The 18,858-nt window shown below is 34.9% G+C and overlaps 1 protein-coding gene across 2 annotated transcripts in view; it reads left to right on the top strand.

Annotated features, from left to right (window-relative positions):
• Nucleotides 1–18,858, top strand: part of LOC136038276 (laminin subunit alpha lam-3-like) — a 395,732-nt gene that overhangs the window by 152,370 nt on the left and 224,504 nt on the right. For both annotated transcript variants that reach the window (XM_065721399.1, XM_065721398.1), the window contains exons 12-16: nt 250–510; nt 2,089–2,291; nt 10,673–10,889; nt 13,925–14,133; nt 17,400–17,590. In XM_065721399.1, coding sequence (XP_065577471.1) covers nt 250–510; nt 2,089–2,291; nt 10,673–10,889; nt 13,925–14,133; nt 17,400–17,590 — 1,081 coding nt within the window. The remainder of the gene's footprint in view (nt 1–249; nt 511–2,088; nt 2,292–10,672; nt 10,890–13,924; nt 14,134–17,399; nt 17,591–18,858) is intronic.

Raw genomic sequence — 18,858 nt, 5'->3', positions numbered from 1 at the left:
TCTCATTTTCACTTTCACCTTTTTAACTTTCTTTTTGCTCAAATTCCTTAAAAGCTCCTGTAATGTGTCCCCGAGACATAATATTTTTTTTTTAATATATAACCTTCTAATAACAAAATCCAGGGAAGGGAATTGTTAAAACACGTAAATATTGTAAACGAGGCTATATCGTTTATCAATCTGTATAAACATACCGTCAATGCGTCCAGTATAATTGATAACCAATCAATTATGTATCCTGTTTTTCAGATTAGCAGCCTTGGTGGTTGGCTTGTAACAGATCTGACTGGAGAGCGTGTCCAAAAACCCTTCATTGAAGAAGATGGCCATTATACAATAGCCGATGATGACATGGATAATATGGATCACTATTTCTGGAGTGCCCCAAGGCGCTATTTAGGGAAGCGGATTGCAAGCTACGGAGAAAATTTGACAGCTCGTGTATCCTGGATTAGAGGAAGAGGTGATACAGGAGGAAAGCCAAATATGGCCTATGATTTCGTGATTGAGGTACGTGAGGAATAGTGTTAAACGTTAAGAAACAACATTAATTACTGAAACATGTAGAGAGAAACGCTCAAGTTAAAGAAGGGGTGAGGGTATTAGATAAAGAAGTTCTCCCTTTGATCCAAAGTATGCCTCGTCCGAAAAAAATTTAGAGAAATTGTAACTTACAACTTTTTTTCTCTATTGACCCCCCAGGGTTGAGGGACTTGTGCCTAAATGGAAAACAAACTATGAGTATCTACAGGGGAGTTACCCCTAGTGTAATAGCCTCAAATTCAAACGTAATACCCCAGTTTTATCTATATAGATAGATAGATAGATAGATAAGTGTATTTCGAAAACCCGTGGGCCATATACACACAAAATATAAATAAATAACAAACAAGCAAGGAAATTAACAACAGTACGAACACACACAAAAAACAGAATTCAACGCAAAAAGTACCAAATCTAACTACAAAAGAAATTAATCATATAAAACTTTTTCTTCTTATTAAAACTTTTTCTATATATACTCCCACTCGAAATATTGTGGTTGGGTTACTATTTTGTAGAATACCCGGAAGCATCAAATTAATCCCATGCAAATAAATTTCCCGTAAAATTTCCCGTATATTGAAGAAGCCTATACCCAGACTGAAGAAGTAAGATTGCATTGTGTGTGCTAATAACAGCGAAATTTCAATGATGGATTTAGAATTATTAGAGTTACAAATTTGTTAGAATTTCGCTTTTCTTCTTTAATTTGGCGATTTGTTATATATATAATATAATTTAATTTATAATTAAATTATTAATTTAAATTATTAATTAATCAATTTAATTTACATTAATGAAATATAATTTAATTAAGTAAATTAAATAATTTAATTATAATATAATTTGGCGATTTTGCTTGTGAGAGCAAAATCGGAGTAATCTTTTTGAAGTCATGCAAGGTGCTGGTCAAGACTGGTTCTGATTCCTAGAGAAAGCGAGCAAGGGTATGCAATGATTTACAAATTTTTCAGACTCAAAGGCTGTCATATAAAGTCGTAGAAAGTCGAGAAAGGCCTCGTTTGATAACAGGCTCTGCTTTTTAAAGCCCTTTTTATTAACCGAACCCATTCTGATGTTCACCGGAAACCACTCCATGTGCTGGGTGTTTCCATTGTCTCACGTGGCACCTCATTAAAATTTTAAGATAGCTATTTTAATTATGACGGTTAAAACTTACGAAGTGTACTTCCGGGAGCGATGTAAAAAGTGGAAACTGAAGGATAAGGGTATTAATTGATGCAAATAAGAGGCTTCACACACACACAAAAAAAAAACTACTTAAAAGAGATCTTCAAAAATGATAAAATTAGAAATTTGATCGAATACCTTTTAATTATCCTTACTTACAAATTGAGTAAATTAATGTCAAACGCCCGAAGAAAAGGGACGGCTGTCATATATCTTAAGTTTGTGTGTTTTTGCGGGAGGGGAGGGGGGTTTGACCAGTTGTCTGCATAAGCCCCCTGTCTCTTTGCATTCCAATTCAAATCTATAACATCTTCCCTATGTTTAGTCTTATTTTCAATGATTGTATTATTTCAGAGTAATGAAACTCGTCTGGCTTTTGGAGTCCATTACTACCCTGATGATGATAATGTTACTCTTATTGCTCCTTTACTAGAAGATCTCTGGACAGATATGGCAACAGGAGAGGTTGCTGATAGGGATAAGATGATGACTGTTCTAATGAATTTGACACGGATCTTAATTCGGGCCAAATATCATACCAGTCAAATTGAAGCTTCGTAAGTACAACCTCCTTGCTTTTAAACGATCTCCCAATTCATTCATTAAATTTTATACCAGCTGACCTAATGCATCAGAAGTGCAACCTCCTTGTCTTAAAAGAACCTCCTGACTAATACCATACCACCGACATTGAAGTATCGTAGATCCAACCTACTTGTTTGCGTTGCAAAAGTTACGGCATTTGCGGCTTAAGATGGCCACCAATTAAAATACGAAAGAATGAAGGTCGGGTATTGTACGAAAATTTGAAAATTGAAATTAAAAAAAAAATTGAAAACAATCCTGGGAATATTTCTCAAAAGACGTCGAATTTTCACAGTGATTCATCTGATATTTGTCTGTCACCACAATGGTTCGTGATGGGACGGTTAGCCCAATTTCAGACACATTAATAAAACTGCGCAATTAGAGCGAGGCTGAGAGCTAAGATGAATTATGGCCACAAAAAGAAAAGAGGGCTAAGCTGAACTACGGCCTCAAAAAGGAAAGTGGGTTAAGTTGAACTATGGCATCAAAAAGGAAAGAGGGCTAAGCTGAATTATGGCCTCAAAAAACAACAAGATTAATTTGACCCTGTCCTCTGTCTTTGATTGGTGGTACATGTTGTTTATCCCTATCTTGTCCAGCTTTTGTTAATTTTTCAAAGGCTTGATAGCCCTTTTTCTTTATACTGTACTTAAGGCATTGGTATATGTCCTTGGTTGAAGTCGTCCCACTGTGGTGAAGGAAACTCTCCCATCCCTAGGACTGAATTTACTCTACTTTAAGAGCATCAAAAGAATTGGTTTTTTATTCTGATTCCAAATATATATGATTCTTTAAGTTGAGAGTCGCCCATCAAAAGCTACAACCCTCAGAAAATTTGCCTGAATTTCCAAATAGGGGAAAACACCTAATGACATTGAGAATTTAAATAAAATCTTAAAAATTTGTTCGATATGCCAAATCCTCATATGAAAGAAGATAACCCTTCACTGCCCTTCATAGTAGCCCTTTAAAGAATCCTTTAAATATACTAATAGTTAACTTATTGCTAATAACATATTTAATCCTCATTAATATAATAAAATGCTTATTCTACTACCATTAATACCTCCTTACAAATTTAAGGTGCCTGAGGCCGACACAGCTGTGTACACCCCTCCTCCACCTCGTTCTGTTTTGGGCTTTATTCTTTGATCCATTCTATAAAATTTATCCAATGAACCTTATGTCATGATCTTTGCATACACTATTTGTGGAAGTCCTAGTTTTCGCTTGCCTCCAGATGGGTTAATTCCACTTTTTTTTTTATTATTGTTCGTCGAAAATGTGAAATTATCTCTACAAATCTATCAACAATTCTCTTGTTCTGTTTTATAAAGGAGTTAAATAGCAACTATTAGTAGAATTTTCTGTTGGCTTGTAATAAAATTGTTCGGAACATTTTTCAAATCAAAGTTGTGGAAACACGTCTAAGGGTTTGTTTTTTGGTCCTTACAAACATAATGGAAAGTTAATCAGCAATTGAAAATTTGAAAAAGTTGGTTTTCCAAAACAGGAATGGAAAGTGGGTGTTTCTATTGGATGATTCCTTTGGCGTTTTATCCATGAAACGCCGAAAGGAAACTTGGCTAGGTAAAGCCCGGAAAGTGCAGCATCTAGGCTCTGTTAATCAAACTTAGATATATAGATGGTAGTAAAATATAACTAAGCAGTAAGTTTTACAGTAAGATTACAAAGAACACCCTTGAAGCTATAAAAAACGAGATATTAGAAAATTTCAAAAATGAAAGATTCACAAAAAGCTCCCATCCCGATCCATTTAAATTTCAATACCGAAATTGATCATTCTTTAACACAGGTACGAGTTTTTTTTTCTCTCTTCGAGTTTTAGCATTTTGAAATTTGCCTAATTGTTCATTATTCGTGCTCTTCTATATAATATTTCTTCTTTTAATTTATAATCTGAAGGTCAAATTTTATGGAAAATTTTAACACTGTCAATTAGTCTTCTGAAACTATGACTTCTTATCTTGTTCAACTAATTAAGCTAGATTAACCACATAAAATTAATTCAACCAAAAAAACTACTTTCTGGCAAATTAAAATTGGTTAATTTTGAAAAAAATAATTAAACTCAAATAACAGAAATTAATTCATTTTAGTTTTAATTTAGCCAACAATTAATTAGTTTAACCAAAAAAGGAAAAAAAATTGTAGCAAAATGCCCATAGTACAATCTCTCATTATATAGAAGTTAAAAATCAGGGGTCGAAAAAGAAAAGTAAATGCAACACTGCTTAATCACAAGAAGAGAACACTACACAAGCTAAAGTACTGCACAAAAAGAATAATACAGCTGTTTGGTGTTGAGAAAGCGAAAGCGATTAGAATGAATGATATGATGAAAAAGTATGACACGGAAAGAAAAAGAAAGAAGATAGACAAGTAAAAATTGTTCGAAATAGTTAAAAAATATGTATTTTTGAATTGATCCCAAGTATACAAGTTTTATTATGATTTGGCTGAAAGGCAAACCTCTTCCTTTTGAAAAAAATTGAAGAATATAGGGCTAAAATCCCTATATTTCATGTTTAGTAGGACATTTAAGCAGGTCAACCCCAAGCTTTAACCTATTATTGTACATGTTTGCCAAAAGTATCCTAGGTATCCTAGATGAAAGTATGAGCAAAATGAATAAACTTTTGGAGGTTTTGCGAGTTCAGGGAGCGAGGATAAGATTGAAAATGAATGTTAAGAAGACTAGATCACTAAGGCTAGGAATAAGTCAAGATGAAAAGGTGATGTTGCGTAACGAGATGATCGATGAATTGGACAGCTTCACTTACCTAGGTAGTATTATTAGTAAAGACAGTAGGTGAAGTGAGGATGTTAAAAATAGAATAGCCAAGGCCAAGGGTGTTTTTTCACAGTATAAAATTTTTTTGAAGAATAGTAAGATAAATTTGTAAACCAAGATTAGAATCTCGAAAGCTACAGTGATGACAGTGGTGAAGCATGGTTCTTAAGCATGGGCACTCCAAAAAATAGAGGAAGGCTTACTAGAATTTTTTCCAGAGAAAATGCCTACGGATTGTTTTGGGTACCAGACTGACTGACTGTATGTAAAACAGTAGGCTGTGTCAAACAGTAGACGAAAAGTGTGGTTCAATCTTGCTTTCTAGGGCTATAATGAGAGAGGGGCTGAGATGGCTAGGGCACGTTCTGCGGATGAAGAATGACAAATTGCCAAAGGGTGTCATTTTTGGCTAACCGTCTAGAGCCAAAGGGAAAGCAGGTCGCCCCCAGTTGGGGTGACAAGAAGTTGGAAGGAAACATTTCTGGGAAATGAAAACTTCCTGGGAGGGCGGTGTAGGACAGAATGCGGTGAAGAAGGATTGCGCGTAGCTGCATTAGCCTCAGGCGGCTTATTGCTGCAGTGAGCTGTAAGTAGCAGTAGTAGTACTACTACTACTACTACTACTATATATATAAACTTAAAACCTTTTGTTCTGATATTAAAAGTTTTTCGAATTTTAATCCATACTGGAGTGTTAATAATTCACTGCAGGTGATAGACTCTTTAACAGTGGTTTTAGCTAAAAGAATTGAGTCTTTCGATTTTATGACAATGTATACTAATTTATCACTTAATGTAGTGTTAGAAAATTTAAAAACGGTTATCAATAAATCTTTCCTCTTATCTAGTAAGAGGTTCTTAAAAGCTATATGGACTAAGTGCTTTAAGACTACAGTTAGCTCGAGATGTTACAGCTTAGATATGATTTTTGATTTATTAGAATTTGTTTTATATAATACTTATATAAGATTTAATGGTAATCTGTACAAGCAAATCGTGGGAATTCCCATGGGGGGGGGGAACGCCAGCCCATTTATAGCTGACTTGTTTTTAAGTCAACTCGAATATAAATATATGATGGATAAGAATAATCCAAATAATTTAAAACATGTTTTGTCAAATAATAAAAGATATTTAGATGATATTTTGGTTTTAAATTGTAAGGAATTTATTGATATTTCTAAAAATATATATCCATCAGAGCTTACTCTTGAACCTAGTCATGGCACTCGTCTAGAAGATCATTTCTTAGATTTGAATATTAATATTTCTGATAATAATAAATTAGGTTTTAAAATGTATAATAAAACGGATGATTTCGATTTTGATGTGATTAATTTCCTGTTCCCTGAAAGTAATATACACTCAAATATCACATATTCAGCATTTTACTCACAGTTACTTAGATATGCAAGGATTTGTAGTAATTATGTTGATTTTGAAAATAGATGTAAAATTTTAAGCCAAAAAATTGATTTTCAGAGATTTTTCTGCAAATAAATTAACTTGGCAATTTAAAAGATTTAGTTTTCAATACCGACAGAATTATCTTGAGATACTTAACGAAATCTTTGGTTGATTCTGATTTTCTTTGTTATTGAGTTTGGCGTGTCCCTAATATTTGACAGTGGATTTTTGGAGGATTTTGCATATATCTTGTTTTCGAATGATCTTATTTTGCATTCATTTCCTTGAATTTTATCTAGGTCATATTTTCATCAATAGAGAAAATTTGATATAGTGAAATTTTTTAAAATAATTGTTTAGCATCAATATAGATTGTGAATTCGTAATATAAATATACGAGGGCCGGAACCAAGGTATGAAGTGTTTGTTTTGGTGTTACTTGGTTGTTTTACATTTCTTTTTTCATAGGCATATATTTTGGGGGTGATACCTAGCATGGGGACACCATGGCGAATTTATGGTAGGCACGCCACTTGCCTGGGTAGGGAATTTAATGTACCGAAACCCTATAGGCAAGTGTATGCTCCTGATGAGCCCTTGTGTTAGGTTGTTGTCTCTGATTTATTTGTCTTTTTTTCATATTTGGTAAATGACGACTTATACTTACTTACGACACGGCTGCCTGTCCATGGATTATTCGTTATGGTTGATTGTGTATGGCTATGCTGTTTGACCTATGTGATTGTATGGATGAGTAGGGATAAGGCCTCATTCAAGTACTGATCTATATTAACTACTAATGTAGGAAAACAGTCTTCCCCTTCTCCTTCTGTCTTTTGTTTTGTTATGTGTTTGTGCTATTGTATTGGTGATTTCTTTTTTCATTACATATATATATATATATATATATATATATATATATATATATATATATATATATATATATATATATATACTAGCTGTTGGGGTGGCGATACCGTCGTTTAGGGGATTAAATAAATAACTGCTCCCAATTGCTTAGGCTAATAAATCAGATCAAGGTGTAGCTTATGTCCGGGAGAGGGTGGGTTACAATAAGAACTTAAACGGAACTTTCATCTTATCATGGAGAAGAAGGCGGATTTAGAAGTAAGGCTTACCAACCTGAAGGAAGCTCTGAGAAATGTACACATCGCCCGTCGCTCTCTTGTCCGAAGAGATAAGTCGTAACAAAGTAGGCATACCGGAAGGTGCGTCTACTGTTAAAATTATAATATTGTTGATGATGATTGCTAATCGAACATTCCCTGTGTCCCCGTCGTCATTTATATATCCCCCTGTGCCCCCCAGCGTCCCCGTTGTAGTTGTGTCCCTGTGTCCCGGTCGTCATTTATATTCCCTGTGTCCCGGTCGTCATTTGTGTCCCGGTGTCCCAGTTTGTAATTTCTCTTTGAGTGTCCCGGTCGTCATTTATATTCCCTGTGTCCCGGTGTCCCGGTCGTCATTTGCCTCCCTGTGTCCCGGTCTTTAATTTCTCTTCGAATAATCCCTGTGTCCCGGTCCACATTTATATATCCCCCCTGTGCCCCCGGTGTCCCCGTTGTAGTTGTGTCCCTGTGTCCCGGTCGTCGTTTATATTCCCTGTGTCCCGGTCGTGATTTGTGTCCCGGTGTCCCAGTCTGTAATTTCTCTTTGAGGTTCCCGGTCATCATTTATATTCCCTGTGTCCCGGTTTGTAATTTCATCAGTTGACAAACATGACGTCAGTCGACAAACAACTTCATGACGACATACAGCTCAATCCTTATAATGACGTCACTCGACAGACAGACAGACGGACAACTTATTTTTATATATATGGATATACTAGCTGTTGGGGTGGCGCTTTGCGCCACCCCAACACCTAGATGGTGGGGGCGCTTCGCAACCCCCCCAAGCCCCCCCACGCGTGCAAGTCGTTACGCGCCATATTAGTTACGCGCCATTGTAGTTGTGTCCCTGTGTCCCACCTGTGAATATATATATATATATATATATATATATATATATATATATATATATATATATATATATATATATATATATATATATATATATATATATATATATATATATATATATATATATATATATATATATATATATATATATATATATATATATATATATATATATATATATATATATATATATATATATATATATATATATATATATATATATATATATATATATATATATATTTAACTACGTAAAACTTGCGAATGTACAACATTTTTGGCTGTCCCATTGTCTGTGCATATTAATAGATTGTCAGGTTTACCGGCTCTTGAACATGCAACATATAATTGTCTGTGGGAAAAACAATCTGTATTCAGATCTATATCTCATTATTCTAATGATTGCCCTTGAGCTTTGTTGATGGTGATTGCTAATCGAACATTCCCTATGTCCCTGTCGTCATTTATATACCCCCCTATGTCCCCGATGCCCCCGTTGTTGTTGTTTCCCTGTGTCCCGGTCGTCATTTGTGTCCCAGTGTCCCAATCTGTAATTTCCTTCGAGTGTCGCGGTCGTCATTTATATTCCCTGTGTCCCGGTGAACCGGTCGTAATTTTTGTCCCGGTCGTCATTTGTGTTCCGGTGTCCCGGTCTGTCGTCATTTATATTCCCTTTGTCTCGGTCGTCATGTGTGTCCCGGTGCCTTGTTGATGGTGATTGCTAATCGAACATTCCTTGTGTCCCGGTCGCTTTCTCTTTGAGTGTCCCGGTCGTCATTTATATTCCCTATGTCCCGGTGTCCCGGTCGTCATTTGTGTCCCGATGTCCCGGTGTGTAATTTCGTCAATCAACAAACATGACGTCAGTCGACACACAAACATGACGTCACTCGACACACAGACACACAGACAGCTTACTTTTATGTATATAGATGTCCCGGTGTCCCGGTCGTCATTTTTGTCCCGATGTCCCGGTATGTATTTTCGTCAATCAACAAACATGACGTCAGTCGACACACAAACATGACGTCACTCGACACACACACACACACACAGACAACTTATTTTTATATATATAGATATTCAAGTAAGCAATAATTGTGTATGTATGTATGTATGTATTTTTTCTCAAAAACAGCTTCATATTTTTTCGGCAAAAATGGCATCCAGGGATATTCTGGCCTGATAAAACGTTCTAGCTGGGTCAGAAGTTTGAAAAAAACTGTTAATTGTGAGAAACTGCAGCGAAAAACTGTTAATTATTGATAGAAATCGTCAATAGAAATCGGACTTGCGGTAACAATCAAGTATTTTTGAATTAAGTTTAGCATTAAAAGACAGCAATTTGTCTGCGGTTAGAAGAGACGTGACAATGAGAATCTATATATATGTATAGAAGAATATCTATCTATATATCTATATAGAATCTATATAGAAGCCTACCGCGTGCCATGTGCCGGGGCCCGGCGGCTAGCAAATGCAAAAATATGTGGATATATTGTAACAAGGGATTGCCACAACCCAAAAACGTAAAAAAGAAAACCAAAGTTCGAAGCATAGTAGATAGCCTATTGTTGTTAGAAAGTGGACTTAATTTAATAACCAAACATCTTTGAAAAGACAACAATATGAAAAAACAGTAAATTGTCTCAAATTGATCGCGAGAAGAAGACAAGCGACAATGAGAATCCATACGTAGAGGCATGCCGAGGCCCGGCTGCGAAGCCATCGGACTCCCCATATATATATATATATATATATATATATATATATATATATATATATATATATATATATATATATATATATATATATATATATATATATATATATATATATATATATATATATATATATATATATATATATATATATATATATATCTCAGATTATATAATCTCAGATTATATTTAGTTCTTATTTCATATTTATTATGTTATGTTGTATTGTTTTTCATTTTTCGATTATTTTACTTATTTGGAATTTATATATTTATTTTTATACATTTACAAAGTTCTTTATTTATGTATTCATAATTTAATTTTTATATATTTATTTTATAATCATTTATTCTATATATATTATTTATTCATTTATTACATTATACTATTTATTATATTACATAATTGTTTTTCACATTTTATTCTAGTCTTCACTTGGTGGACTTGCTAACATGCTCAAATGAACCAGCAAAGCCTGGGGAATCGACGGCTGCAGGGGTAGAACGTTGTCAGTGCCCTAAGGGGAGAGCCGGTTTATCATGCGAAGACTGTGATTATGGTCATGTCATGAGATTGGGGCAGTGTGAGCCTTGTGATTGTAATGGGCATGCTAGAAGCTGTGACCCTGATACAGGGATTTGTTACGTAAGTTATATGTCGCCTTTGCAAAGACGCAAAGTGCTTTTGCAATATGTTTTCCTTTTTTTAGAGCCATGGTTTAATTAGATTTACAAACGTTTATATTTGGCTTATGAAATCAGATTTAGTGAAAAAAGAACTAAAAAAAAGAACAGAAGAAAAAAAGAACTAAATAAAACAAAAACAACCAATGCAACCAACAAGATACCCGCCAAAAGATTTTGCCAAAAATTCTGGTGCTGCTCATCATTGGTTTGTGGGATTGAAAAATGTATTTGGAAATCTTATATAATTAACAAATGGATAAATTTGTACGAATATTTCTGAGGCCCAGTTTATCTTGGACTTACTGACATCTTATATAAAAGGAATGTATCAATTTAACGGCTTTGAAAGGCTTGCTAGTTATTGCAATTTTTAGTTGAGGTTAAATTATAAATTAAAAAAAAAATATCTCTTAGAAGTAAAAAACAATGAAATTAGAATTTTTAGAAACCAATTGTTCTAATTAGAAACTAGACTAATTATAATATAAAACTAAAAAGTTTAGAAACTGCCCTACATTTCAGAGAGTAACCCCCCTAGCCCCTTACTATTTATGATACTACTTAACTTGTTCTTTATTAAAACTGGTAATTCCGAACAGAATAATTCCTCTGGAATGCAACAATTTTACAACCAAAAAAATCAACAAAATGTTCTTATTATGGGGTTTTTTAGGGGACTAATCCTAATATATAACTGGTCACTTCTCATTTTAGTTTTTGACAGTGTTTTCTATCTCCAAAGGTTATTTGATTTTATTTTTGGGCCACTGAGTCAATGTTTTGGAGTGGGAATGAGGTCCGGGGCCTCAAGTTCCCAGGATTCAAGTAAAAGAAAAGTTTTTGTTTTGACAAATTTCATTTTTGTTCTCAGTTCGTTAGTTATTGGCATTTGTCTTCAAAATTTTCTATCTCTTATCCCAAAATCTTTTTTTTCCTTTTTTTTAAGCAAATTAAATGGGTCCATCTTATGTAATTAATGTTGGTTTTTCTCTCTAATCTTCTGCACTTCGTGAAAACTGACGGCAAGTACCAAGGACGGTGAAGTGAAAGTTGATCGTTGGAATTGGTTAAGTGGGAACTTACACAATATACCCAAGTTGGTGTTTGGTTACGTAACCAAGTTGGTTACGTTTGGTGTTTTAGTTGGCAAAATATGACCAGGCCATAGTCTAATATCTTACAGCAGCATGAAGGGCCCTTATCTGACATGATGTCATCAGTTTATGATGCAAAATCGTCATGGAATTCAATTATCCCTCCGCCCCCAATACACAGCAGAGGGAGAGGGGCTTACACGAAAATACCTCACAAGGTTCAAACTAAGATCGTACCATTAATATGGAAGTATCAAGTCTGATAAGATCTTATCAAGATTTGAATATAATCAAAGGAGTGTGAAAGCTCCTCATCTGCAGAGGAATTTTTTAAGCTAAAGTGACAATAATAAGGATAAAACCAAAAAGGAACATTTTTACCCTCCCATCCGAGTCTGCTAAGATAGGGTGATAAAAAGGGAAAGAGTGCATCACAGACAAATATTTAGGTGAATTACTAGATTAGCAATTACTAGATTATTTGGTCTGAGAACTTTGTTGGTAGAATTTGTATTTACATTTTTTTTATCCAATATGGTGACTCAATAAACCCTCGTTTTAAGGTTTTAACATTCTAAGTTCTTAAGTGCTGGGTAAATACATAGATAAAAATTAACACACGACTTAAAGTAAACACGCCAGGTATTATTAATTTCTATTCATGGTACAAAATCTTTAATTTTCTATTTTAAACTATCCACAAAAATAAAATAAAAACAATAAGTATCTCACCTTTCCAGGCTCCCAAGCCCACCAAAAGAACAGAAAAAATTTCAAATTTTATTACTTTTTAATCAACTCAACAATAGGAGAAATGGGACCAAATTCCCCCAAATATGCCTAACAAAAAGTATTTATACGTTGGAATAACATGGTAAAACCGGTCTTTTGATGAAATGTCCCGAGTTTTAATATAGAGCCACACAATTAAGAAACGTAATGTCTCTAAATATAAACATAAATGCTGATCAGTAAGCTTATAGTTAATTAGGGTTACATATTTAAAATCAGCATTGAAAGTAGATTACTTTAGTGTAGGCAAAGTAGTGTAGGCAGAATTTTCTTATCCACTAGGATTTGATCAGTAACGTAGGTCTTTCATCAAACGACTAGTTTTGTAGTCTGAATGTGACATTTAGGCTACTCCTATTTTTTATGTCGAATATGCCTCGAAGATTGAAAAAACGGCCCTGCAATTAAATAGAAAGTATGAAAAAAATAATGATATATATATATATATCAAACAGGATCCTGAGCCCACCCTGCAGTGCAGTTGCCTAGATGAAATTATCGAACATATCGAGACAAGAGATAAGAAAAAAACGAACCTCTAATGTTACGAACCTCATATTCATATTCCACTATATATACCCCCAAAATATATGCCTATGAAAAAAGAAATGTAAAACAACCAAGTAACACCAAAACAAACTTATAATACCTTTGTTCTGGAATATGGAAAAAATTTTTCCAAAAATTTTTTTGGAAAAATTGGTATCTTGGGATTTTCTCGGATAAAAAAAAGGATCTAACTAGTCCAAAATTCTGAGAGAATTTGTTAAGAGCCTTAATTTTGGTTTCTGCTATATGAGGTAACGAACCTCATATTCATTCCTGAGATGAATCAATTCGTATTCAGTATTTGCTGCCATTGTCATTTTCTCCTCTAATTCAGTAATCTTAAGAGCAGAGTCAGTTAACAGATCCTGAACTTGGTCAAACTCAGCCATTTTCAGTTTTAAGTCGGCAATGTCTTGTCTTTTCTATTTAATATGTCGAAGGGCCATGAAACTGAGATCAGCGCCGTTGGTTTGGGCTATGGAGCCTAGTGCCACATTCTTTACCATTTTCATAGCCGAAATATAATTCTTACATTTGTAATTCTGATTCTTTTTCCCAGGAATGTGAACATAATACAGCTGGAGCTCAGTGCTCGGAATGCTTACAAGGATATTTCGGCAACCCAGCTTTGGGTTCTTGTAAGCGATGCGCATGCCCACTTGAAAATGCTTCAAATAATTTTAGCCCAAGTTGCATGATATTGGGCAATGGAGATGATTATGTTTGTACTGAATGTCCTCCTGGGTATGAAGGAATTCATTGTGAAAGGTAAAGTTTCTCCTTTTTCTGAACTTGAAATTTTAGAAAATTTTGCTTCTAAGATACGGGCCAAAGATTAATGCTAAAAAAAATTCACAGACTGACCAATGGTCTGCATAGCGCATGTACCAATCTCCTGATTTTCTGCCTTCGAAGGGTAGCGCGATGTGTGGTTGGGGGGTAAATCATTCGATGCATCTCGTCGTTTCTCCCCAGATTTCTTTCAGGAACCCATTTAGAGCTGGGTAGACTCTGGCTGAGCTTATAGAGTCACACCATCGATTTTCATTCAGAAAGAAATAATCAGTGAAACCAGGACTCAAACCCCCTGTCTTCTGGATTTCAAGCCTAGCACTCTAACCACTCGACAAGGATGAATGTCCTCTTGTGTTCTCAAATTAATGATCAACAGGGCAATTGATCAGTACGGGAAGTGCAAACTGAAATAAAAATTATACAGGGTAGTTTATACGGTAAAGAAAGGATTTAATATTGAAATATACAACCCGGCCATGAGCATTGCACATTTGATAGGGATAACCAAGTCACATATATATATATATATATATATATATATATATATATATATATATATATATATATATATATATATATATATATATATATATATATATATATATATATATATATATATATATATATAAATAACGGGCGCAAACCGGAAAGAAACAATATAGAATGATCGCAATATGTAGAATAAAGTCTGGATAAAGCCTTTCGTGAAAATCTGCCTCGGTTCGGGACAGCTTTTGCGTACCCAATTTTAAGTTTACTTTTAATATCATTGAGCCCACAAGATCAAAAAGCCGATAAAGATGAACAAATACTAATACCAAGCCACCGAATCGAAGAAACGAGCTTAACTGAAAAATAACCACAACTGAGATCACTACTTTGATGCTTAGCATTAAAAACTAAATATTCACATTTTTCAGTATTAAGTTTGAGGCCGATTTCCTCAAAAGACTTAGAAACAAGCTGGGTCGACTTAATTAGGCTAGATTTAGTGCGGCTGGTCAAAAGTAAATCATCTGCATATGCAATATACGAAAGATTAGTTAGGCCTAAAAAACATGATGGATTAATACGTAGCAAAACAGAATAAAGACAAACATTAAAACGATAAGGGGATAAGACTCCTCCTTGCCTAAGACCAGAACGGATAGGGATATTACCAACATAGGTGTCACCTGACTTAAGTCGAACATATGAATTAGAGTTGATATAGTAGACACATTTGCACCAAGTTGGAGTAAAGAATACCAAAGTTGGCTATGGCATATTGAATCAAAAGCTTTTGAAACATCGAGTGCACAAAAATGAATCTCAAAACCATTTTTATGCACTTCAAGTAATAGCGAAACTATAGCACGATGAGCATGTTGACATCCTATAAACGGCTTGAAGTTAAGTCGAACATATGAACATATGAAAAACCCCCCTGAAAACATCTCTACATTTCCCAATAACCATTAATATATGCAAACACTGGTCAAAATTTGCAACTTGCAGCCCCTCCCACGGGGACTGTGGGGGAGTAAGTCGTCCCCAGAGACATAGTTATATGGTTTTTCGACTATGTTGAATAAAATGGCTATCTCAGAATTTTGATCCGACTACTTTGGGAAAAAATGAGGGTGGGAGGGGGCCTAGGTGCCCTCTGATCTTTTGGTCACTTAAAAAGGGCACTAGAACTTTTCATTTCCGTTCGAATGAGCCCTCTTACAAAATTCTAGGACCACTGGGTCGATACGATCACCCCTGGGAAAAAAAACAAATAAATACGCATCCGTGATTTGTCTTCTGCCAAAAGTACAATTTCCACATTTTTGTAGATAGGATCTTGGAACTTGTACGATAGGGTTCTCTGATACGCTGAATCTGATGTGATTTTCATTAAGATTCTATGACTTTTAGGGGGTGTTTGTTTTCTAAAATCGGGCAGATTTTCTCAGGCTCGTAACTTTTGATGGGTAAGTCTAAACTTGATGAAACTTATATATTTAAAATCAGCATTAAAATGCAATTCTTTTGATGTAACTATTGGTATCAAAATTCTGTTTTATAGAGTTTTTGTTACTATTGAGCCGGGTCACTCCTTACTACAGTTCGTTACCACGAACTGTTTGATATAAGCAACGTTTTATAGGTGTTTTTCTGCTTTTTTGGGCCGGACTAATTTTTTGGGGGGGAGAAGTCAAGCCTGGTACCCTGTCCCCTCTGGATACGGCCTTGGGTGTGCCTACAGTTTTCTATGCTATTTGTCTGACACGCTCTATGAAAAGTTTCCTAAATACGCCTAACAAAATTTAGATTTTACGTAAGCTAATTTCTGTATATTAATATCTAAATTTTATCTTTATCTTTCGTCGATAAACTATTTTTTAGATATTATAGGAGGCAATGGAGGTCTTCTGTGATCTGGAGGTCGTTCTCAGAGAGATACTGAATAAAAGGACTTCTTAACATAATTGTCTGAATACTCTACGCTCATTTTTCTTTTTTTTCTTTTATAATTCATAGGAGGTAGGAGAGAGCAGCCTGGAGCAGGACTTAAACATCGAAGCACCTCATTTTCAAAGATGTGGTGACTAGAAGAATTATTCAAATAATTACGTGTGTTCAATTCTTACAATGCTATAAAATTTTAATCAACTATATAGTATATTTTCGAAAAATTCTCAGTCAGAAGAACGCTGTTTCCACGAGAAGTTTATCTCCTTTTATCCTTTCATTGTCTTACTATCCTTTCCTTGTCTTATTTTCAAACTTAATTTCCCTTTTTTTAGTTTTCTTTTTCTTGTCTTATTTTCCCTTTCTTGTCTTATTTTCAATCTTAATTTCCCTTTTCTTAGTTTTCTTTTCCAATCACCCTTCCTAATTCCCACGGGAAGTTCCCACAATTTAATATTCTTTTTTCCCTTTCCTTGTCTTACCTTCAATCTTAATTTTCCTTTTCTTAGTTTTTCTTCCAAATCATCCTTCCTAGTTTCGACGGGAAGTTCACAATTTAATCCCCTTTTATCATTTCCTCGTCTTTTCCAAGCAAACCGTCTTTGAGCTCTGGGTTTCTTAAAAGGGTCAGTAGGGGTCCAAAACTAAGTCTTTTGCTAAGACTGATGCGAAATAATATCTCAAAACGCTATTGTGACACAAAATCTTGTCTCAAAATCTTTGCCATGAAAATCTTGGAAATGTTACATACGCCGTTTGGCTTTGGACCTGATATCAATTATTATTTTTTATTTTTTTAGGTGTTCAAAGGGGTATTTTGGCGATCCTTTGAAAGAAGGTGACTCTTGTAAATTGTGCGATTGCCCCCCTTCGGCAAGATGTCATCCGTTGACCGGGGAGTGTGTCCAGTGTCCTGAGAACTCTGCGGGTTGGAATTGTGAACAATGTCAAGATGGTTACTATGGAAACCCTTTAGTGGGAGGATGTAAACGTACGTATTTTTCATTTTTTCATTTTTAAGTAGACTCAAGTAGATATAAAAGAAATGTTTGGTCATAAATTAGAAATTACTTCTTCAATTACTATTCCGAGAAATAATAGACTTTTCGAACCCCTCCCCCCCTCCTAGAACTTGAAATTACATTTTTATTTATTTTTTATTGAAAATTTCTTTTTCGAGTTTTCACCGGAAAAAATTGAAAAAAGAATAAAATCGCCCTCTCCCTTAGATTCTTAGAAAATCATTTCGGAATTCGGGAAAGATTATAAATTCAGAATTACTTTTGCACTTTGATTTTTAGTCTTCCTGAGGATGTTTCAAACATTTCGTTCTAACGAACTAACTAAGGAGCGACCCGGCTCAATGGTAGCCGAAACTAAAAAAAAGACGGAATTTTGATACCAATAGATACATAAAAAGAATTAAAATATTTATCCTGATTTCAAATATATAATTTTCATCAAGTCATATCTATCAAAAGTTACGAGCCTGAGAAAATTTGCCTTGTCTTCGAAAAAAGGGGAAATACCCCCTAAAAGTCTTAAAATCTTCATGAAAATCACACCATCAGATTAAAAAAAGTGAGAGAACCCTACTGTAGAGGTTTCAAGCTCCTATCTGCAAAAACGTGGAATTCTGTATTTTTTGCCAGAAGAAAGATCACGAATGCGTGTTTATTTGTTGTTTTTTTCCAGGGGTAATTGCATCGACCCAGTGGTCCTACAATGCCGTGAGAGGGCTTATTTAAACGGAAATTGGAAGTTCTAGTGCCTTTTTTAGGGAACCAAAGAAATTAGAGGGCAACTAGGCCCCATCCCACGCTCATATTTTTCCCAAAGTCACCGGATCAAAGTTTTGAGGGAGCCATTTCGTTCCGCGTAGTCTAAAAATCTATTAACTATGTTTATGAGGGTGAATTAATCCCCCACAGTCTCCAGGGGAAGGACTGCAAGTTACGAACTTTGCCCATTATCTACATAGTATTGGTTATTCGGAAGTATAAAGACATTTTCAGGGGTGACATCATCTGGTAGGGGGGTGGGCTACTTAGGAGGATCTTCCAATGGAGGAATTTTTCATAGGGGAAGAGAATTTTTCCATGATGGGGGCGCCGGATTTCCCCGTATTATTTAAAAACGATCAAAAATTAAATAAAAAAACAGTTTTTTCAACTGAAAGTAAGGAGCAACATTAGATTTAAAACGAAAAGAAGTTATTACGCATATGAGCGGGTCCGCCCCCTCGTCAATATCTCGCTC

The sequence above is a fragment of the Artemia franciscana genome, chromosome 17, assembly GCF_032884065.1.
Source record: "Artemia franciscana chromosome 17, ASM3288406v1, whole genome shotgun sequence".
Lineage (NCBI taxonomy): Eukaryota > Metazoa > Arthropoda > Branchiopoda > Anostraca > Artemiidae > Artemia > Artemia franciscana.
Note: the sequence above shows the minus strand (reverse complement) of the source record. Positions and strands in the feature narration are given on the sequence as shown.